This window comes from Carassius gibelio, chromosome A2, assembly GCF_023724105.1.
Source record: "Carassius gibelio isolate Cgi1373 ecotype wild population from Czech Republic chromosome A2, carGib1.2-hapl.c, whole genome shotgun sequence".
In the NCBI taxonomy this organism is placed as follows: domain Eukaryota; kingdom Metazoa; phylum Chordata; class Actinopteri; order Cypriniformes; family Cyprinidae; genus Carassius; species Carassius gibelio.
The window spans coordinates 12,931,702-12,953,752 of NC_068372.1; the positions used below are offsets into that span (position 1 = coordinate 12,931,702).

At 37.0% G+C, this 22,051-nt stretch overlaps 2 protein-coding genes across 5 annotated transcripts; one reads left to right on the plus strand and one right to left on the minus strand.

The window, feature by feature from the left end:
• Positions 1-381: 381 nt before the first annotated feature.
• LOC128026836 (cell division cycle protein 20 homolog) lies at positions 382-5,017 on the minus strand. Its single transcript, XM_052614074.1, has 11 exons — positions 4,842-5,017; positions 4,348-4,559; positions 4,124-4,269; positions 3,833-3,929; positions 2,573-2,698; positions 2,295-2,491; positions 1,957-2,051; positions 1,657-1,882; positions 1,435-1,560; positions 1,234-1,351; positions 382-1,106 (listed from the first exon to the last, which is right to left on the minus strand). Exons 2-11 carry the CDS (start codon positions 4,535-4,537, stop codon positions 946-948), a joined length of 1,482 nt encoding a protein of 493 aa, XP_052470034.1. The 5' UTR covers positions 4,538-4,559; positions 4,842-5,017; the 3' UTR covers positions 382-945.
• A 95-nt stretch (positions 5,018-5,112) lies between these two features.
• On the plus strand, positions 5,113-21,730 carry LOC128026798 (coiled-coil and C2 domain-containing protein 1B). Of its 4 annotated transcripts, none has more exons than XM_052614065.1 (27): positions 5,113-5,279; positions 5,871-6,007; positions 6,163-6,281; positions 6,543-6,684; positions 7,394-7,494; positions 7,593-7,691; positions 8,696-8,833; positions 8,928-9,231; positions 10,583-10,713; positions 11,331-11,409; positions 11,533-11,589; positions 11,719-11,861; positions 12,074-12,146; positions 13,250-13,389; positions 14,004-14,133; positions 14,245-14,417; positions 14,485-14,610; positions 17,240-17,298; positions 17,392-17,508; positions 17,653-17,726; positions 17,873-17,931; positions 18,018-18,069; positions 18,965-19,064; positions 19,782-19,872; positions 20,043-20,165; positions 20,611-20,649; positions 20,735-21,730. In XM_052614065.1, the coding sequence occupies exons 3-26, from the start codon at positions 6,216-6,218 to the stop codon at positions 20,620-20,622; spliced, it is 2,589 nt and encodes an 862-aa protein (XP_052470025.1). In that variant the 5' UTR covers positions 5,113-5,279; positions 5,871-6,007; positions 6,163-6,215; the 3' UTR covers positions 20,623-20,649; positions 20,735-21,730. The 4 variants fall into 4 exon arrangements, with proteins under 4 accessions (XP_052470025.1, XP_052470021.1, XP_052470023.1 ...); XM_052614061.1 differs by having other exon boundaries at positions 5,114-5,279; positions 6,191-6,281; XM_052614063.1 differs by lacking the exon at positions 5,113-5,279 and adding an exon at positions 5,577-5,675 and having other exon boundaries at positions 6,191-6,281.
• Positions 21,731-22,051: the final 321 nt, after the last annotated feature.

The following is a 22,051-nucleotide window of genomic DNA, read 5'->3' on the forward strand; positions in this document are numbered from 1 at the left end:
CTCTTCTATATGCTTTTAAACACGCTAATATCCAGAAAGTCTTAAGTTATTTTAAGTTTGCATACTACCTTAACCTGGAGGAAATAAACAAATTGGAGCATTTAGACTGTAACACATGCAGGCTAAGATGCAAAGAACATTTGTATACTAAAAAAAAAAAAAAAAAATCATGTAATGCTTGGATTTTTAAAAGTTTATAATAATGCATCGAGCCCTAGCCATTTTTTTAAGCTCTGATATCAGTTCTTTACACTAACACTTAGAGACCTTCCTGTTGTCAATTTAGAATGTACCGGAAACCACAGAAATAACTGAATTTCCATGTTCCGACAAAGCATTGATCTGTCTCAATTTATATCTTTAAAGACATGACACCTAGAGGGCTTTCTGTGGTTTTTATTCAACCATTCTACCACCATGAAAATACACAATTCCACTTAAAAGCTTTAAAACCTTACATTAAAAATAACTAGATGAAACTAATTGAAAACTGTATTAGAGCAGCTACAGAACAAATACTTCATTACAAAACTTTATTTGAAAATTTACATTTCTGTACATTATTTAATGAACACTTTTAGGGATAAATATGCAATAAGCTGAACAGAGAGAGAGAGAGAAAAAAAAACAATGGGTAAAGGGTTTAGCCATCAGTGGAGGTGGTCTGGGAATCCCATTCTCCATCTTTTGCATTTTTTTAAGAAACCTATTGTGCCTCTGAAAACACAATGAGGGAATGCCTAATAAAAATGGTGTAGAGTTTGCAGGTGTGACTGACAGCACATAACAGCCCTTAACAGTGTTTGTCAGTGGAAATACCCAGCCATTTGAAAGCCAAACAATAAAACCAATGTTAGTTTAAAGAACACTTGGGAAAACTGCTTTCGATCTTCAAGTCTTCCAACTCCCCATTTGCTGGATGCATTAAAAATGATCATTACATAATTATCGGATGTGTTGTTGAATGATGCTGCTGGTAGGCTTGGGTTTCTTGACGGCATCCTTCTCAAAACTCTTCCAAAGTCGAATGGTTTCATCTGCGGCAACAGAGGCCACAGTCGAACCATCTGGACTGAGAGCCAAGTTGAGGACTCTGTCTTCATGTCCTGGGACAGATGATTGGGAAAAGGGAGTCAAATTTTATTTCTCAATTTATTGTGGTTGTAATATTCAACTGAAGGAAGGGTGGCCACACAAACACACTTTTATGAAGTACAACAATCTCAAACTTACCTTCAAGCTCTGCAACTTTTGTGAGTGTAGGGTATTTCCAAATGATAACCTTGTCATGGGCAAAACCGTGACCAGACACCAGCTCTTTGTAGTTCGGTGCAAAAACAAGAGATGATACCTGAAAGGAAGTGATCATTTAGTTGTCAAATTGCTGAAGTCACGTGTACTCATGACACACAAGCCAACAGTGAGTAAGCCCACCTGTGAACATGTATCTAGGGAACTGATACAAGAGCCGCTGTTGGCATTCCAGATGCGAATGTGACGGTCACTGGTGCCCCCTCCTGACGCAAGAATACTAGGCTGCCAAGGGCACCACGCCAAAGCCTTAAGGGTGCAAACAAATTATAAAAAGGTGAACTAAAACCCCAAATGCAAGACCAATGGTGGAACTGAAGACATCTTGCCAAATTCAAAAATCACCTTGACTGCTCCCTGGTGTTCACTAAGAGCATGAACAGCTTGATTCTCCGAGCCAGATGTCATTGGCCAAATGTACACCATGTTGTCATTACCACCACTAGCTAAATATTTTCCATCTGGGGACCATGTAAGGCCACAGACTTCCTGCGTGTGTCCACCAAAGGTGAAGATGTGGTGGTCTGCTACCCGAACATCATGCTGATGAATCAAACCAGACCTGGAACCACTAAGGAGGACAAAAAGGGAGTGTTAAAACACTCAAATGCATATAATCTGCAGAGCACAAAGTGGTGGTCTTACCTAGACAAAACGTGATCATTCCAACTCAAACAACCAACCCTTGCCGAATGGCCATCCATGCTGCGGAGACGCTTTTGGTACTGAACATCCCAGAGCTGCAAAAAAATGTCATGAAATTCAGCTAGAGGGCAACTCAACTAGATCTTGCTGCTCTAAAATAAAACATTGGATAGAAATGGCTATTTGAGAGTTTGAAGAGTGGAGATCTGAAACAACAGCGGTTTTATTACAGCATTACATTTTGGGATGCTTTAGAATATAGGCTGTCCAAGAACAAATTGTTTTTTTGTTTTTTTTTTTTAGTAAAATTGGTTTTATGAGAAAATGTAACCACTTACCTCAACTTTACAATCACTGGTCCCAATGGCCAAGAAATTGCCATCTTTGCTCCAAGAGACCGAGCAGATGAACTCATTCTCCTCCTCCATTTTCTTTAATAAAACAATGTCCCCTACACCAGCATCCCACAAATACACATGGTCGGCAAGGCCAACTGCCAACATATTCTGCCTTCCCCAATCCATCAGGTTCAGATCTGAATGCAAATTGACATTAGTCTCATATAGAAATAATTAAAATCAGACCATGTGGTTTTTATGAAAAATGAGGAGCTCACAGAAATCATTTTTGATATCAGGGGCATCTAGAATCCGCTCTGGAACCGAGGAAATGTACCGGCTCTTCCTGATAGAGTCCGGTGTGGCAACCTGACTGTAGAGGACCTTTAAATTATTCTGATAACCTGTGGAAGACATTGTTTGGTTAACTCAATAGACTGGTTTGCTGAAGGATTTTACCAGGCAAAATTAAACTTGTTCAATCAAGAATCCAAAAGCAACAAGTTTTTCGGAATCGCTTAAACATTAAACCCCAATCTCCAAATCAAATTTTTACTTGCTTAAATTTGTTGAATAAAGCACGGTTTCTTCTAAACCTTAAATACACTCAGGCAGTTAGTTCACCGAAAAAAGATTTGGTGAACTGGTTCAAGAAGAACCGGTTAAAATCTAATCATTCGTTCACAAACCGGATATCACTAAACTGCAGTGTTGTGAACGCGCTCACAACAGACCCGGAAGAGAAGAAAATGCTGAATAAAGTTGTAGTTTTTGGATCAAAATGTATTTGATGCTTCAATAAATTCTAACTGACCCCCTGATGTGACATGGACTACTTTGATATTTTTATTACCTTTCCGGACATGGACAGTATACCGTTCGTACATTTTCAATAGAGAAACAGAAAGCTCTTGGACTAAATCTAAAATATCGTAAATAGCGTTTCGAAGATAAACAGCGATATTCTGCTTGCATGAAAGTGTCATCCAGACAATGTGTGTTTTTTCACAAGCCATTTATACGGTTTGTGTTACCAAATGTGCCATGATCAAACTTTCGTGGAGTTTCAATAATGGATCTGTTGTGTTTGATGAATAAATGCGCTTTTCCTCCCTCTGACAGTACAATGAGGAAAAATTTACATATACTGGAATTGTTGGAATTTATATTAAGAGTTTCTAAAGCTTTTACCGGTTTGTGTAGAAAGTGGCATGGCAGCGTTAATTTTAGTGTGCATTAACGATCCTGGAGCAAATTTACTGTGCGATTGGAGTGGCTTTTTCCCATTTGCGAACAAATGGTCACTTAGAAAATGTAATGGGAATGCAGACGACAAAATCAAAACCAAGAGTTTTGTATCATCATAGTTGGCTAAATGAAGTTAGTGTATAGTCAGTGGAGATTGGTTAAAGGACACATTAACACTTTATTGCATTTCCCTGCTTAAAAAAAAAAAAAAAAAACCCACACGAGTGACCGTTTTAATAAATATTTTTGCAACTTCAGAAAAACTGTAAATTAAAAACAAAACAACATACCTTCAGGAGCATTCAGTGGTTTTCCTCCTAAATGCAGGATCTTTGCCTCCTCAATGTCATAACCATTTAGTGTCATAGACCAAGCTTTCTGATTTGGCTGGCAGGACAATAATTTATAAAGTCAGAAAACATGTAGAAGCTGGCATATGGATTGATCATAATAACAATAATTAAATTTATAATCGTTTCATCGTCCTAAACTCTTTAAATTAAACTTAAAAAAAAGTTACTAATATAATTTATTAAAATATTACTACTATTTTTTTTTTTTATCGTGTAAGGTCAACTTACTGCTGTAGAGGATGTGGCTTCTTCCACTGGCTCGTTCTCTTTGGAAATGAGAAAACTTGCTACATCCAACTGTTTGTTATTCCTTGTCGGGATGAATCGATCTCCTCCTGCCTTAGACGGGGTGTTCTGGGTTTTGCCGTTCTTTCCTGTTGGGAGAGATCAGATGATATGTAACACTGAAGACACCGCAGTTCTACAGTGAGCAGGACCCATGGGACACTTACCTGGTGTTTTACTTGGGGTTTTGGAAAGGCTCACTGATCTGTTCACACTCTTGTTCGGTGAGAGCGAGCTCGTGTTGGTGGAGCTGGATGTGCTGGCTTTTCTCTGCCACCTCGCCATCGGGGCATTCGTGATGGGCATGTCCAGACGGAGGACGTTGTGGATGTCATTCTCAAACCCAAAATGGGACATCACTACTGCAGCCGCGATCACTCTGCAGGGTGGGGAAAAAAAGGGACAAATAACAGCAGAGTTACGGAGTCTAGAAATAGAGCACGCGAAGCACGATGAACTGCCGTTTAAAGTTTAAAAACTACATAATACCAATTGAATAAATGTATATGCTTTCCAAAAGTTAACACAAAAACGTATAACTATATATGTGAACGGTTATGAAACGCGACCAATACAATGTTGATTAAGTTAACGTTACTGCAGTTTTGTTAATAACCAAGTTGACTCAGAAAAAAAAAACATATTTTAGAATTCATCTCACCACAAATCCAACAAATTCGTTTCTTCCGTGTAAAATAAAATTGTCACAAAAGATGAACTGCTCTTAGTCAAACAGGTTTCGTGAATATTTCGTCTTTCCACAAGCAGAGTCAACTACCGTCTGAGAAGCTGAAGACAGTTAACGGATAAACGCCAGTTTAAATGTCTGAAACGCGTGCCGTGATTGGTGCATTCAAAAAACAGAAGTTTTCGCTGTTACCAAGGCAGCAGGGCAGAATGCTGTGCGCTGATTGGTGAATCGCATTACAGAACACCTCCTGAATGTATTACATATTAGAAGTCCTTTGTTAGGGTCGTTTCTGTGCACGTTGTCTCGAGTTTTTAATATCTTTCACATATTTCGGGTAAAAAACGTAGATAAGATAGGATAATAAGTGTCAAGAAGAATCGTGTAACGTTATACAAGGAATTTGAATTGGTAAGCGTTTTAATCTGCTGATATCAAAGATATCAAACGATACAACCGCTTTCACTGCATTTTATTTTATTTCATTCACTAAATGTAAATTTTCTGTCAATACAAGTGAAAGGTGGCTGTCAGTTTCTTGTTGTCGTTAACATCTGAATAAATCGCATTTGAAATTATGTCACAATCTTCATTTTCAGTGAGGGATCCTTTTATTTTGAAATCCGTTCTGTCGTTTAGAGATGAAAAAACTTTTATTTTGAAAATGTTAAAGACCGATGGGGTTTGCCACTGTTGGGCGTGGCCTGTCTTTGATGTTTTCTTATCACTGGTTGCAGCAGCAAAACAAAGCCAATGTTATTTGCAGCTCTGTGTCCCGAGCCGCGTTTTCATTAAAAATTCACAGAAGTAATTACATTGATATTTATTTTAACGTCAGACGGTTATCATTTAATATGCCAGGTCTTATCTAACGAATGTGGCATTATAATGTTTAGAGTTTTTATCTTGCCATGTTGAGTTTTTATATTGACAGGTAACTTAAATACAATTTTCAGTTTTCGTGAGTGTGTGTTGTTATAATGTTGTTTTGAATCCTCGCAGGGTGTTGAATCACATAAACTGTCAGGTTTGTGAAGCTCTTCGCCAGGTAGGAAGGAGGAAGTGGAGTAGGGTTTAACTTGACTGTTGGCAAGGAAAAGAAAGTAATCTGCTCCACAGTGCTCTTCAGAATCAGAGGGGTGAGTCAGCAGAGCACGCGTGTTAAACAGCACTTTTGCTTAAAAACAAAACAAAAACAACCTTCCTTTAACCCTAAACTGTCACTCCGCTATCAGAAACCTTCACGCTGCTATTTCATATCTGGTTGATTTATACGTCACGCTCTGACCTTAAGCATTCAGGTGTTTGTCTGTCCGGTAAAGGGTTGAGGAGAGGGAGCAGAACGGGATGTTTGCTCGGAAAAAGAAGCGAGCAGCAGCGCCGAAAGGCCAAGGAGCAGCTGCAGCCAAACAGGTCAGTGTTGAAATGTTTTTCAAATGACTGTCAGCTGTCAGTGTTGTTAATAATGTTCCCATTAAAATGAAAATTCTGTCATTGTAAGTTACTAAAATGATGACTGTTTTCATTTATGGGTGAACTATCCCTTTAAGGATTATGTCTGTTGTTTGGTTCGACTTGGACATAGTTCGAATCCATTGATGATCTGTCCATCTCGTGACTGAGATAAGGGTGCTATTGGACCTTTATATGTAAGGTTTTTTTTTTTTTTTGTAGATGGGATTGTTTCTTGATTTCAAGCCAGCTGATGTGATGGAAATAGAGCAAGATCTGGATGATCCAGCTTTAGAAGCTGAATTTGCTGCCATTGTTGGGAAGAAACCCAATGTGGCTCCCAGGGGGAAAAAGGCTGGCAAAGGTGGGCATCATGATTAATCGTTTTTTTTCCTATAATAAATTCAGCCATTATCTGTTTCAGCCAAACTTTAAAAGGTAGGATATGAAATACTAACACCTAATGTATTATTTAATGTATTACTTGTAGAGAGCTGTCTTTTAGCATTCCCATTCATCTCTTGGGCGGCTGCTCAGTTGATGAAGAACCCTCCATAAATACACGATTTAAAAACCTGACATCTTTGATCACAGACACTTTTTTTATGCATATTATAAGCCTGATATAATGATTTCTGAAGGATCGTGACACTGACAACTTAAGTATTGGCTGCTAAAAATTCAGCCTTGCCACCATAGGAATAAATCATTTTAAATATTTTTATTTTAATAAAATATATTAAAATAGAAATCCAAAATCAGATACTATAATGTATTTTATACTACACTACGATGCAATCAAACATTTGTTTATTGGGAATAAAAAATAATTATAGTATGTGGCAACTTTTGAACAACCATCAGAAGAGAAAGATGCTTTTTGCAGCTAGTTAATTGTGTAATTAAAACATTTACTAGTAGGGTGTAGCTAGATTATGCTAACCAGCCAAACACTGACCAATTGGGACCAATTTCTATTGTCTACCTTATTGGTACTCTGTCTGATATGTGGTTATGATCTTGAAAATTTTGTGTGCATCTAAATAAATTGTACTTGAATTTTTATGTTCAAGCTCCATTACCGATGGAGGATATTGCAAAAATGGCGGAGGCCTGCATGAAAGACATTGATGACGATGAAGATGATGGTCTGGAGGATGACGAAGACCTCTTGGTAAATTTAACCTGTGATTATTGTCTGTTTCTCTTCACTGTCAGCACCTTCTGAATATAGTATAGTGAGTTTATAGTGTTTGCTGGGATTCTCGTTAGGCTGAGCTGCAGGAAGTGGTTGATGATGAGGAAACGGAAGATTCAGGTGCCACAATTAGTGCGGAAACCTCTTCAGCCGAATTGACGGCAGCCGGCCAGGTATGATCTAAAAGTTTATTTGGGAAGGCACAATCATATTGTCTTCATACAGTTGTGTTAGTTTAATATTAAAGTTATATTTTAATCGTTCTTTAGAGATATGTTGGCTCTTTTTGTAAAACCACTAAACTGCTTGTATATAGATTGAGCCAAAATGCAAGTCCTTTTGATATTATAATTAAAGGGTTAGTTCACCCAAAAATGAAAATGATGTCATTAATGACTCACCCTCATGGCGTTCCAAAGACCTCCGTTTATCTTTGGAACACAGTTTAAGATATTTTAGATTTAGTCCAAGAGCTTTCTGTCCCTCCATTGAAAGTGTGTGTACAGTATACTGTCCATGTCCAGGTAATATAAACATCATCAGAGTAGTCCATGTGACATCAGAGGGTCCGTTAGAATTTGTTGAAGTATCAAAAATACATTTTGGTTCAAAAAGCCATAGTTTTTGTTATTTTTGGTCCAAAATGTTTTTTCGATGCTTCAACAAATTCTAACGGACCCTCTGATGTCACATGGACTACTTTGAAGATGTTTTTATTACCTTTCTGGACATGGACAGTATACCGTACATACATTTTCAATGGAGGGACAGAAAGCTCTCGGACTAAATCTAAAATATCTTAAACTGTGTTAGTATGTTACTGTGAACAACTCTGGATACACGAAACACCATTGTACCCCCCCTTTAAACTTTAGCTGTACATAACGTCTTTTCAAAGTAGGTGGGTACCTCCAAACCAGCTTTTAAAGCTACAAAGAAACCGTTGCTAAAAATATTTAAGCTAATCAAGTTGTTGAACTTCTTGACCCATTTCTAATTATATCTTAATTGAGGTTCAGTTTTTCTCAGAATCTTAGTTAAAGCTTTTATCCTGGCTCCATTTGTGATGTATAGATTATTAATTTGCACATCTCAATTGAACATAGGCTCTATTTTGAAATGGCTTTTGTGTAAGAAGTAATGTGTCACCCTTTTTTTTTTCTTCTTCTTCTCACAGAACAGTAAGATTTCTTCAGTGCCTGGTAGCATTGAGCACACTTTAGAGGAGAGAATAAACATGTATAGGATGGCTGTTACCAATTCTAAAGCTGCAGGGGAAACCTCTAAAGCTCGAAGATATGAGAGAGGCCTCAAGGTGAGTGGATATGGTGTCAATGGTGCTCAAACAAACTTTGGGTACATATTTTTTATGATAATTTACAACAACGGACACTCATATTTTTGGTTAGACACTACAGACTATGCTGGCATCAGTACGGAAAGGAGGGAAGGTTGACGAAACAGAAATTCCCCCTCCAGTTGCATGTGGAGTGTCTGGTAGTCCCAGTGGACCTCCTGCCCCTGCAGCTTCACCTGATCAGCACGGGGAGTGTGACAGCGCTGTTGAGATCTCTCCCATCTCTGCAGAGGCCGTCCCTGTTGGCATGGATCCAGCATCAAACACTAAAGACGAGTCCTCTGGTGTAGCATCTCCAGCTTCCCTATCATCTCCAGAAGAGGAACATGCAGCAAGTGGCGCTGAATTGCACTTAGGTTAGCCTTAGGGTTAGAGTGCTTTTGTGGCAACATACCACAGTTTAAAGTCCCCATGAATTCAAAGTTTTTTGGCTTTTAGTATGAATACGTTAGCCTTAATTTTTACAGAGAATGCTATATTTGATATAATTATTATCAATTAAATTATTAGGAGGAGAAACTGTTGAGCCCCTTTTACACTGCGATTCCGGAAAATACATGGGTAATGTGTCCCAGCAATTGTTCCCGGCTCGCTAGATTTTGGCCCTTTAACACTGTCAGTGATTACCCGGAATCTGTGCGTGCATTCACACACAACCCGTAAAGGTCCCATAAAAACACGTGACATCAGCATGTGATGTGTATTATACGAGTCCAAAACGCTAGGCATGTTAACTTTCACTTAAGCTGCCGAACGTTCTCAGCTTCAGCGCGGAAAGTGAGGAACTAACTGATTTCTGCTTTATTACAGTTTGCACATATTTGTTTTTGCCGTGAACGTTGATCTTCCTTTAAAACACCCGGTAAAAGAGTCACACGATAACGTGCATCATCACTAGGACACACCCTTTACGCCATGAGTCACCACGTAGAATAACACCGCATGTTTCAAGGTACTTCAGTGGACCCTTAATGGTTAAAAGTTAATGGTTGAAAGGTAAAATGTCTAGCTTTTGTCTGAATTTATGGGAAATATTTTAAACCATGAAATAAAAATGTTTTAGGAAAAATGTCAAAATACGGAAAAGTTATATAAAGGTCAGTTTCTAGGTTTCTAGGTCAGTAATCAAATGTAAGCAAATTTGTTACATGGAACTCTTTTGTACAAATCAGATTTCCTTGCTTTGGAATCTGAAGCTCATTGGAACGTTATTTAAAATCGGTATAATATTTCACAATATTACATTTAATAAATCCAGCATTGATGAAACGAAAAATACTTCTTTTAAAAATTTAGAAGAAATTTTACTAGTCCTTTTGGTAAATATTTTAAACTTGATCCCTATTTTCAGATTAATATTTGACAGCAGTTGTATTGATTTATGAGTGGGGTATTTATTTGCTAAATTATTCCATGCTGCCCATCAACCCTAACGTGTTTATTTATACTGATAATATAATTTCATAGGAATTTTTGTTGTTGTTGTCATTTTCAATAATAGTAGTAGTCATAATTCAAAACGTACATAAAAAATGTTTTATTTTTATTCAATGGATCATCAACGCCAGATGCAGAAAAGCAGACTATGTTGAAAATGAGGGCCTTTCCCTTTAAGCTGTTTCCTGAGTTGCTAATTTAACTATAAGTATGGCATTCTACAAAGCTGATTTTGTAAAGGGTACGTTGTGGTTTCCTCTGCTCCTAAAGCTCACTCACCAGCCGGACAGCCCACTAAAGACACTCTGTTGGAGAGACAGAAAGAGTACAGGATGGCAGCTCTCAAGGCCAAACAAGCAGTAGATGTTGACCAAGCCAAAATACAGATAAAGGCCAGCAAGGTAAGATGTGGTTTCTAATTAAATATATACAGCTATGTATTGCTGTTTCTGTACTATTCATTTTCAAACAGTGGCGTATTTAAGTTTTTTTTTAAAAGCATTTCAGGCTCTATCAGTTATCAAATTGAGTTTGGATTCCCTTGTTCTAATTAGTTACATATATGACTAGATTTGTAAATGTAGTTGTTTGCTTTGTTTTGTCATGAAAAGTCTATCAGTTTGATGTTTTACTTCACTTTAACTGTGTTTTCTGTGCCGTCAGTTAACAGGCATTGCTTTATACATGTATCAAAACCTCTTAATATAAATTTTTCCAATTGCCTTCTGCTCTAATATGAACGTTTTGACTTAAACCTGCCAAAGAATTTGTATCTCAAAACCTTTACTGATTTTATTTACCATTTCAGTTTGGCTTTGCATTTAATTCAAGGCATCTACCACTTCAGCTATGTTGTCATGCCAGTTTGGCTATTCCTCTTAACAAAGTGTCTTGTTCCCATAAACCATGATTACTTATAACTCACTTGTAACAAAAATGTGCAAAGTTATTTGAGCTATTCAAGAATTGTAGGAAGTAGACAAAGAATAGCACTATGCTGTTTGCTTGTTTTTCTCAGGGGTTCGATGCAGCAATTGAGGCTTTGGAGAAAGGCCAGCCAGTGGACATGAGCGCCCTTCCACCCCCTCTGTCTCAAGGTTAGACCTGAAATGTTTTCTGTGGTTCGGAAAATACTTTAGTAGCTGTGATATTTTGCATACTTGTTTACATATTTTCAGGGCTTGTAGCTTTGTAGTGTAAGGCTTAATTCTTTTCTACAGCCTCTACAGTTACTCACACTGCGCCTCCAAAAGCCATTCCCTCGCCTTCTGCTCCCGGTTAGTACACCAGTTCTCACGTCAGACTGAGCACGTGTCTCTTTTAATAGTCTAATTATGGTCTAACCTGAATTACTGTACTTCTGACCTGAATTTGAAACCTGAATTCTGTTGTTTTTGTTATGGCAGCAGACAGCGGTTCTGGTCCAGCCCGACCCCAGACTGTCCTTGAAGCTCTGGAACAGAGGATGGCCAAGTACAAAGAGGCCTTCACACAAGCTAAGGCCAGCGGGGATGAGCGCAAAGCCCGCATGCATGACCGCATTGCTAAAGTTAGTAAACCTGTCAAAAATGACACCTAAACCTCAAATAATGGCACATTGTCACCACTGAATGTCCACAAACTTTCGGTTTCTCATGGAGTGTTTCCTTTTTAGATTTTATCTGATTGTGGAACTCCTGTTCAGTTCATGTTAACATAATGCAGCACATTTGGACATAGCGAGGTGTTGATTTCAGATTATGTTCTTTTTGTGACCCACAGCAATACCAGTCTGCCATCCGTGCCCATAAAGCAGGCCGAGCTATCAATTTTGACGAGCTTCCAGCCCCTCCAGGTCGGTTCTTCTGCAGTCAAAAAGAGACCTTTACATGTTTCTGTTTTTCAAAAGTTTGGTACAATTTTGAAATGTTGTTTGAATGAAGTCTCTTATGTTCACCAAGACTGCATTTGTTTGATTAAAAAAAGTTTGCAATATTGTGAAATATTACAATTTAAAATACATTTTATTAGGCGTGGATTTCATAACGTAATTTTTGTGATGTATATTATTTGAAGTTAAAGTATAGTTTTCAGCAGCCATTACTGCATCTTCAGTGTCACATGATGCTTCAGAAGTCATTTGAATATGCTCATTTTGTGCTTAACACATTTTTATTATCATTGAAAAAAGTTGTGGTGCGTAACATTTTTGTTGAAACAAGTGATTTTTTTTTTTTTCAGAATTTCATTTATAGGAATTTCAAAAGAACCATGATTATCTGAAATAGAAGTATTTTGGAGAATTATAAAAAAAAAAACAATTTGGCGCAAGGCAGCGTGACACATGGGGAGGCCACATGCAAATTAAATTACCGTAACCCACAATCATTTGTTTATTAATGTAATCCATAACTGAATTAAGCAATATCAACACAAAAAGAATCAACATAGAAAAAAAATGTATAAAGTATAATAAGGAAATAAGGAAACAATACCCTTTTATCTGTCAGCTCATCACCGGTAACCCACTGCACCTGCCACTTGACTCCACCCTGCAAACACACAAGAAAAAAAGAAAAGAAACACCATCTGGTGACAGAAATGTGAAAATGAACAAATACAGTCTAGGAAATGCCTTTACTGTCAATTTCAATCAATTTAATGCAGTCCTTGCTAAATAAAAGTATTAATTTCTTCCAAACTTTTGAATGAGTATATATATATATATATATATATATATATATATATATATATATATATATATATATATATATATATATATATATATATATAATATTATTATTATTATTATTATTATTATTATTATTATTTTTTTAATTAGTATTATTATTATTATATATATATATATATATTTTTTTTTTTTTTTTTCTGTAATGAGTTGCTTGAATTCCTGCTAAGAAAATGAGGAGTTGCATTAAATTGAAGTGTTTTCTATAGGCTTTCCTCCAATCCCAGGCCAGAAGGCCGCTGCTCCAGAGCAGGGATTGGCTGCAGTTCTGGAAACAGCCAATAAGCTGACATCTAATGAAGATGAAGCTGGTGATGGTGAGGAGGACGATGAAGAGGGAAAGGAGAAGGTATGTTCTTAAATTGTGTAGCACAGTGATTTTCAACCTGTGGGCCGCGATGGTATTGCAGGTGGGCCGCTAATTACTATTAAAAGAAATAATAATATATTGTCCATATATGTAAAAAAAAAAGTCTAAGTCATAACATAATATATATAATATATATATATATATATATATATATATATATATATATATATATATATATATATATATATATATATATATAAAGAAAAAAAAATATAATAAACTGTAACTATGCGTCCACTATTCGAGCTCGCTGATTGGTTTAAGAATAAACTGCCAATTTATCTCAAGATATTTTTGCTGCATATGCTACAGAACAACAACCGTTGTGCCAAGCGGTGCCAGCCCGAGTTATTGACTCTTCATTGCCAGTTCATTCAATAAAGACAGTTAACAATCTAGCTTCTGAGTACTAAGTTATTAGCCCAACAATAGGGGGGTCAGTTAATTTTGTGCAGTGGGCTGCGCAAACATATGTGTTTGGTTGTGTGGGCCACGAGTTGAAAAAGGTTGGGAACCACTGGTGTAGCATTTCCTAAATATTTCCAAAGCTATCCCTTTCTTTTAAAGTCACTATTTTGTCATTTGCTTTCTAGGTTAAGGCTCCGAAAGTAGGCGACCAAGTGAAGCCCACTCTTGCAGTACAGCCAACAGTACAGAAGCCCAAGAGGACCCCTTCACCTTCCCCAGACAGAACGTCCAAAAGAGGAAGTCCGCCTGACACTGGTAGAGTTGTGTTTTAGGATGGCCTATTAATTGGGGTGTTTTCATGTTTCGTAACTGATTTACATAAGGAGCTCACAAAAATCTGGTTAAATCTGGTTGTTTGCTCCTCAGCTCAGCAGCAGCTGGAGTTTCTGGAAGGCCGCAAAAAGCAGTACATGAAAGCAGCGCTGCAGGCAAAGCAAAAGAATGACCTAGAGCAGGCCAAGACCCTCCTGCGTGCAGCAAAAAGTTTGGACCCCATGATAGAAGCCGCCCGCAGTGGCAAGACAGTGGATGTTAGCAAGGTAATACTCTCAATGTTTTTTAACAAATCCACAATGAAATGAGTATTAACTCCCCCTTTATTCTCAGTTGCCTTCACCGCCTGGAGATGAGGATGAGGACTTCATCCTAGTCCATCACAGTGATGTTCAGATCTCAGAGAAGGCTGAGGAGGTCTACACTCAACTCACAAAACTACTCGAAGAGCAATACGAGGTAACAAGAAGGTGGCGAATTAATGAAGTAACACTGAGAATGGATCTGTGCCAAAACCTAGCTGTCTTTATAGTCAGCTGACATTAAAATGGATCTGAAACTGTATGTGCACGTTACATAAATAAAACTACATTTTTGATTGCAATAGTTTAATATTAGCATGTTTCGCAGCAGAGTGATACTCTAGCAAAAAACATAAAAATACGTATTGGGTTGGTGATTTCTAACTAATAAAACTATTTTAGTCAATATTTTACAAATTGTGCTTTAAAAAATTAAATGCCACATAGTTTATTTTAAATTCCTAGATGTTAGCGATCCTAAGCATAAAAATGCACATTGGGTTAAACAGTAAATTGATATACCATAAAAGTGTATTTGCAGTTATTTTTTTATAAATTGTGCACATGAGAAGTTCATGTTACAATGCCGATTTTAATAGAGTGTGATGTTAACATGTTTCTAATAGTGTGCTATTATAATAAGCATAAACCTACATATTGGGTAAAATTATTTTATTATTATTAGTAAAAGTATATTTGTAGTCAGTATTTCACAAATTGTGCTTACAAGGAGCACATGTTACACTTTTGATTCCAACAGAATTAGTTTTTAGCACTTTTTTTAAAGGTAATGAAGCATTAAACTATACATTGGGTAAAATAGTAATTGTTTATTGACGATTATGTGCATTTGAAATCAATATTTCACAGATTAAACTCATGAGAATCAAATGCTATTCAGTATAAAAATTTGATGTTTGCATGTTGCTACGCTGACAGTGTGATACTCTAACAAGCATCAAATATATATTGGGTGAAATAGTTAATTTTTTAGTCAATGACTTATTTAACTGGGTATGTTGAGTAATAATTTTGTATATCTATTTTTTTCTACCTGTGATGTAACACAACAGAGTAGTTAAACAGTATGGTGCATTGGCATAGGAATTGTGGCTCTCAATTCCATTCATTGCACATTTTGTATGTATCTCTTATCACTTACGGAGTTTGTTCTATCTGACTGTAAGTGCTCAGCCTCAGTGAAGTGGACATGGATTTGAATTGTATTTACAGAGGTTTATTTTGTCACACTTCACACTTCTCTTGTAAGTTTCATCAGTGTGTGAAGACACTGAAGGTAGTGGCGAAGCCCAAATCCTTGAATTAATTTTCTGAAATGAAGTTAACTTAAAGGGTTAGTTCACCCAAAAATGAAAATGATGTCAGTAATGACTCACCCTCATATTGTTCCAAACCCGTGTGACCTCCGTTCCATCTTCAGAACACAGTTTAAGTCGTATTTGAAGTCGTAGTTTTTGTTACTTTTGGAACAAAATGTATTTTTGATGCTTCAACAAATTCTAACTGACCCTCTGATGTCACATGGACTACTTTGAAGATGTTTTTATTATCTTTCTGGACATGGACAGTATACAATACATACATTTTAAATGGAGGGTCAGAAAGCTCTCGGACTAAATCTAACATATCTTAAACTGTATTCTGAAGATGAACGGAGGTCTCGCAGGTTTGGAACAACATGAGGATGAGTCATTAATGACATCATTTTCATTTTTGGGTGAACTAACCCTTTAAATAGATTTCCCTTGCTCAGAGAGTAGAGAGCAGTGAACACTGTGTAGGGACCTTATTAACTGGAGCACAGTTCATGCTTGGATCTCTCTTCTGACAACTTGGTTACTGAACAAGGTGTGTTAAATCCATCTGAGCCATTGGAATCGGTTTCTTGACTCTTAACAGTTACAACATTTTTTTTTTTTTTCATTTGATTTAATTGAGTTCGCTTTGATTCAAATACAAATACAATGGGGTCATTCCATGTCAACTCAACCAGATGTCCCCCACAGAAATGGGGAAGGAGCACTTTTCAAGTTTTTCAACTCTGAAAGCATTAAAGAAATATTGATGCCTTTTTCGATACTGGGTCTTAACTACCTTGCCTTTTGGGATCTTCATTTTTAAGGTTTTATATAGATCAGTTCCAGATATAATAGAATTTCAATATGGCTCCAGGAGTAAATCATTAAATTGTACACATTTTCAGTGGTCAAAACCACATGTGGGTCCCTTTGCAAGAATATGATGCTATTTTTCTTTTAAAATTTCCCCATTTTTGAATGGTTGCCATTGGAACATAATGCAACTTAGATTGGTTAAGTCATCAGATTTTACTAACAGAACTACCAATCTCTCTGTGAAAATATCATCATGATGCTGCCATCTTTCTTAAGTCATTTTTATCCCCAAGTAATTTGGCTCTGAATCTCAGGCAGAAATTGCCATTTTGACTCTCCTGTACAAAATAGTAAAAAAATAATTAAATATTTATCCATGACGTTAAATATTCTGGCTTTTCATCTTGCTATATATTTTTATCTTTCTTCAGAACAAATATTATCAAAATCTAAAATTTGAGCTGGGAAACCTCCGGTTGAGTTGACACAGAATAATCAAGACCTGGCAGCGACAACCCAGTTTATGCTTGGGCGAGGAGATAGCTTATCTTGCTCATGAAATCACGCACATGCTTAAAATGCTGTCTAAATAGGCAGATGACTAGGTTATGAGACAGAACCTATAAACGGACGTTTCCTTTCTTCTTACAGAAATGTGTGACATACTCCAAGCAGTTCACGCACATGGGGAATGTTGCAGAAACAACCAAGTATGTATCGCATCACCAAATACACCACTTCAATACATGAAATTCAAGTGATTTCACTGAGCATTTCATTTATTCCCATTTTCCCGCTCTTAGATTTGAGAACATGGCGCAACAATGTAAGAAAAGCCTGGAGATTCTTAAACTGGCACAGAACAGGGGTCTTCAGCCTCCTAAACATCACTTTGAGGAGAGAACCTACCGCACTGTCAGGTCTGACACTATCGCTGCACATCTTACAACACAGAGAAGCCCGATACAATAAAGCACAATACTTCACTTCTGTTCCACACCACAGTCAAGGGAAATGTAAGAAGTCATTGAATAACATGCTTTCTTTTTCTTTTGCTCTTGTAGGATCTTCCCAGAGCTCAGTAGCACAGAGATGGTTGTGTTCATTGTTAGAGGGATGAACCTTCCTGCTCCCTCTGGTAAGCTTCAACCTGAACCAAACACTCAACATTGATCCAGTCATTTACATAAATGCATTTGGAGTTTGAGTTACAGGAACGTAAATGTGAGTAAAATCATATAATTTAAAATCTTTTAAACATCTCCCCTTCTGCTTTTTTGAAAGGTGTTGCAACAAATGACTTGGATGCCTATGTCAAGTTTGATTTCCCATTCCCCAGTACAGTGAGTATTAATTCTTCAGTCATCTAGGCTTCATTTTACCCAGTAATCCGTTTGATTTTAATTATTACTTTCTCTTTTCATGTTAGGATCAACCTCAGAAACATAAAACATCAGTCATCAGAAATACCAACAACCCAGGTGCGTTATCAAGCGCAAGGTTGGGGGTTCGATTCCCCGGGAACACATGATATGTAAAAATTGATAGCCTGAATGCACTGTAAGTCGCTTTGGATAAAAGCGTCTGCTAAATGCATAAATTTAATTTAATTTATGCATTAAGCAGGCGCTTTTATCCAAATCAACTTACATTGCATTCAAGGTATAAATGTTATCAGTTCATGTTTTCCCTGAGAATCGAACCCATGGCCTTGGCATTACTACTTCAGGAATTATTAAAGTTTAAGAAAACAGTTTTATATTTGAATAGATTTTCAAATGTAATTAAGTGATGTGATGCAAAGCCGTATTTTCTTCAGTGTTACATGATCATTCAGAAATCATTCTAATATGCTGACTTGGTGCTCAAGAAACTCATTATTATTATTATCAGTCATTAAAAACGTATCGCATAATATTTTGGTGAAAGCCATTATACATATTTTCAGAATTCTTTGATGAATAAAAAGTTCAAAAGCATCTACTTGAAATAAAAATCCTTTTAACATGATAAAAGTATTTGCAGTGTCTTTTGATCAATTTAATGCATCCGTGTTAAATAAAAGTATAAATTTTACTGAGCTCAGACACCTTAAACTTTTTGATTCAAATTTTGAATTTTTTTATTATGTGAGATGGAGAAGTGTGTTAGTGTTAGGAGAGACATGAAAACTGCAATATTATGTAGAAAATCAGCTCGCTGGGATAAATATACCGTTTAGTGCACATTTAAAAAAAAAATAATAATAATTATATATATTTGACTGCAGGTCACCATGAATGACAGAACTAGAATCAAGGATTTTAGAAAGCGTTGGAATAAGTTCAAAGTTAATATTTGCTGCTGAAGGAATTGAATTATTTGGTGTTTTGGCAGAGTACAACCAGAGCTTCAAACTGAACATCAACCGAAACCACCGTGGCTTCAGGAGAGTTATACAGTCTAAAGGCCTGAAGCTGGAAGTGCTGCACAAAGGGTGAGTGTTGCTGTGGGACACAAGCGCGATTTCCAAAATAAAAAAAAAATGTAGGACTTTATTCTGTCTAATGTACACAGATTCCTTAAGATTCATTTGTACTGGGGAGACACACAGGTCTGAATAAATATCAAGCAGTGCTTCCTAGGGCTGGGCGATATGACGATATATATTGGATGGAAGAAATTAAAGGTCTCGTTTCATATTATGCTCTATCGTTTATTTCGTGGTACAACAAAATACATTGTTTACGGCAATACGTTTTCATAATTTGAATGACGTCAGTCTTACATGCATTATGCAGAAACGTGAATAATACCATGTGCGCTCCCGTAACGTTGCCGTGCGCGTGGTCCCAAAAACTTAATGTTTGCATGCATTTTTAAGCACTGCAGTTTAAAACAACTGATTTTAGGCTGTTGAAACACAAACAACAGAGCTATATGCGAATAGAGCTCGTGAGCATTTTTGCCGCTTTATTGGCTTTGAACCATTGGCTTTGATCTTAATATCATAAAAAACCTTATTAAAAGAAAAAATAACTATATCAAGATATATATCATTATCATGATATAAAATGACTCATATCGTGATTTTGATCATATCGCCCGCCCCTAGCACTGCTGCCCTGATTGAACTCCGTGGCAGTTGTGGTGCATGCTGGGTCAATGTGAGTAGGTGATGAAAGGTCACACTGATGACTTTGATTTGTGACAGTGGCTTCCTGAGAAGCGACAAGCCGATAGGAACAGCCCTGCTCAAACTGGAGAAACTGGAAAATGATAGCGAAGTGAGAGAGATAGTGGAGGTGAGTGGAGCTGTTTTTCAGTAGTATGTGTTTCGAGAGTGCAAACATCAGCTGAGAGTGCAAACACATATTTCACTTGAGCTAAAATGAGACATTCACACCCATCACTGTGTTTACATTTGTGGATGAGATGTGTGTTTATGGCATATTGGCTTCATATCTGAATGCAGCTTATGGATGGGCGGAAGGCTACAGGTGGTCGTCTGGAGGTGAAGGTGCGTCTCAGAGAGCCGCTGGGTGGGCAGGACCACCAGACTGTCACAGAACGATGGCTAGTGTTAGAGGAGCCACAGGTTAGTGCTATTGTGTCTGAATGCTTGTTCCTGTTCTGTGGATATTAAAAGCGTCATGCTTACCCAAAATGTTAACATAATGGTAAATATTTTGGGTGATTACAGGTGCATTATGCCGCTTCATTTAATAATGCAGATTAAGAGATAACCTCAATGTATTTATATGGAAATATTAAAAGTTCTGTGTGTTTAATCAGACCATCTTAAAACGATGCATGGCATATAATATATAGGACAGAAATATATTGCTATTGAATAGTATCATTCTAACATTTAATAATACATTATATTTGTTATTATTATTAACACTAATATTAATCACAATTTCTAAATAGTAGAGGTCAACTGATTTTACCGATACCGATATCTAGGTTGGACCACACTGGCCGATATCGATTAAACAAACCAATAGCGTGTTTTGACTGTCATCTGCTGTCTGTGTTAGGTGTTGCTGTAACTGACACCGTGTTTTCATCTTCACAACGTAAGAAAGTTTGATCCATTTCTGCTGACAGATGTATTATCACATTCATGTTACACTTTACCTTGACGGAGGATTTTTCTTGAAGGTTTATGAGAGGAGATGAAGGTATGGACGGTGAAAGCTCCACGGTGCTTCTAGCCTCGGGTTCGAACCACGTAAAGGAGATCGTGAGGAACTTGCTCAACAAGCTTTCTGTGCTTTGAGCCGTTCGCCGAGAAACAGACAGAGTGAGTTAGCTTTGTCTTTCTCAGGGTTAAACAGGTTGGACCAGGATGTAAGTGTTGGGGTGATAATTAAAAATATAGGAGATATTAATAAGAGGAGCGGGTAAATGTGCACAGACTTGCATGAAAGGCCTTTTGAAATTGATTGCCTCATGATTTTATAATAACGCTCACCCCAACCCTTACATTAATACACTGGAGCTAAAGCCAATGAGAGCTAACCATTTTTTTTTTTTACTGAACTGGGATGCACTAATGCCAAAGTAATCATTGCTGCTGCAGGAAGATGTATGACTTAATCTGTTCTCTCTAAAACTAGGAGCCTGTTCCTGCCATATCTTAAATACTAATTTACTGCTATGCAAATGAGTTTGACACGATTAGCTATTGCTAATATGCAAAAAAAGACATTTTGTCAAACATTTCAGAATTTGTTTACATCCTGTGTGAATTCACTGCTTGATTTATTACAGACAGGCCGTGTCAAAGCACTGCTTTTGAATATTATATTCCTTATAAATACCATTAAAGCCATAAACCAGCCTTTACTAGTTGAACTAGATGTGAATTATTAAAAAAAAATGTTCTGAATAGTCTTTTTTCTTTATGTTTGATTCAGGAGGTAAATTAATGTGTGCCATGTTTTTGAGATGATTTGAAAATGTATAATTTTTCCAGTAAATGTACGCTTCAAGTAACTTTCCCAGCACTTCGCTGACGATCAGGACTAGAACTGGTGCTGCAAATGTCGTGAACACATTCTCTGAACAGAAATGCTGATATTAGAAGCAAGTAAAACGAGTGGTTCTGCATTGTTTTGTGTATATATATTAAACTTAATATATGAGAGAAATCTATTATTGCTCTTCTTGTACTTGAGGGTTGTTCTGTTCTAGGATCGCTCCTAGTAAGCACTTTTACATTGTGGTCTAGTGCGCACTTAAGTTCATCTATTCGGACACATAAGATGGCTTCTTTTGATTATACTTTCTGTAGAAATGACCTCAGGAATAGTAAAAAAAAAGAAAAAAAAAGAAATGGCTGAAAATGTACTCGCCCTCAGGCGGTCTAAGATGTAGATGAGTTTGGTTCATTTAGAGAACAGATTTGGAGAAATTCAGCTTTGCTACCTGTGATCCACTCTGCAGTGAATGGGTGCCGTCGGAGTGAGGATTCAA

What these genes read in the sequence shown, in the direction of transcription:
- LOC128026798 (XM_052614065.1), top strand. Translation starts at nt 6,216, where the DNA reads ATGTTTGCTCGGAAAAAGAAGCGAGCAGCAGCGCCGAAAGGCCAAGGA. An exon ending in AGGAAGTCCGCCTGACACTG is followed by an intron (nt 14,134 to 14,244) that starts GTAGAGTTGTGT and finishes TTTGCTCCTCAG; the next exon opens with CTCAGCAGCAGCTGGAGTTT. An exon ending in AAGTGAGAGAGATAGTGGAG is followed by an intron (nt 19,873 to 20,042) that starts GTGAGTGGAGCT and finishes ATCTGAATGCAG; the next exon opens with CTTATGGATGGGCGGAAGGC.
- LOC128026836 (XM_052614074.1), bottom strand. Translation starts at nt 4,537, where the DNA reads ATGTCCCATTTTGGGTTTGAGAATGACATCCACAACGTCCTCCGTCTG. An exon ending in TGATATCAAAAATGATTTCT is followed by an intron (nt 2,492 to 2,572) that starts GTGAGCTCCTCA and finishes ATTTGCATTCAG; the next exon opens with ATCTGAACCTGATGGATTGG. An exon ending in CCCTAGATACATGTTCACAG is followed by an intron (nt 1,352 to 1,434) that starts GTGGGCTTACTC and finishes ACTTCCTTTCAG; the next exon opens with GTATCATCTCTTGTTTTTGC.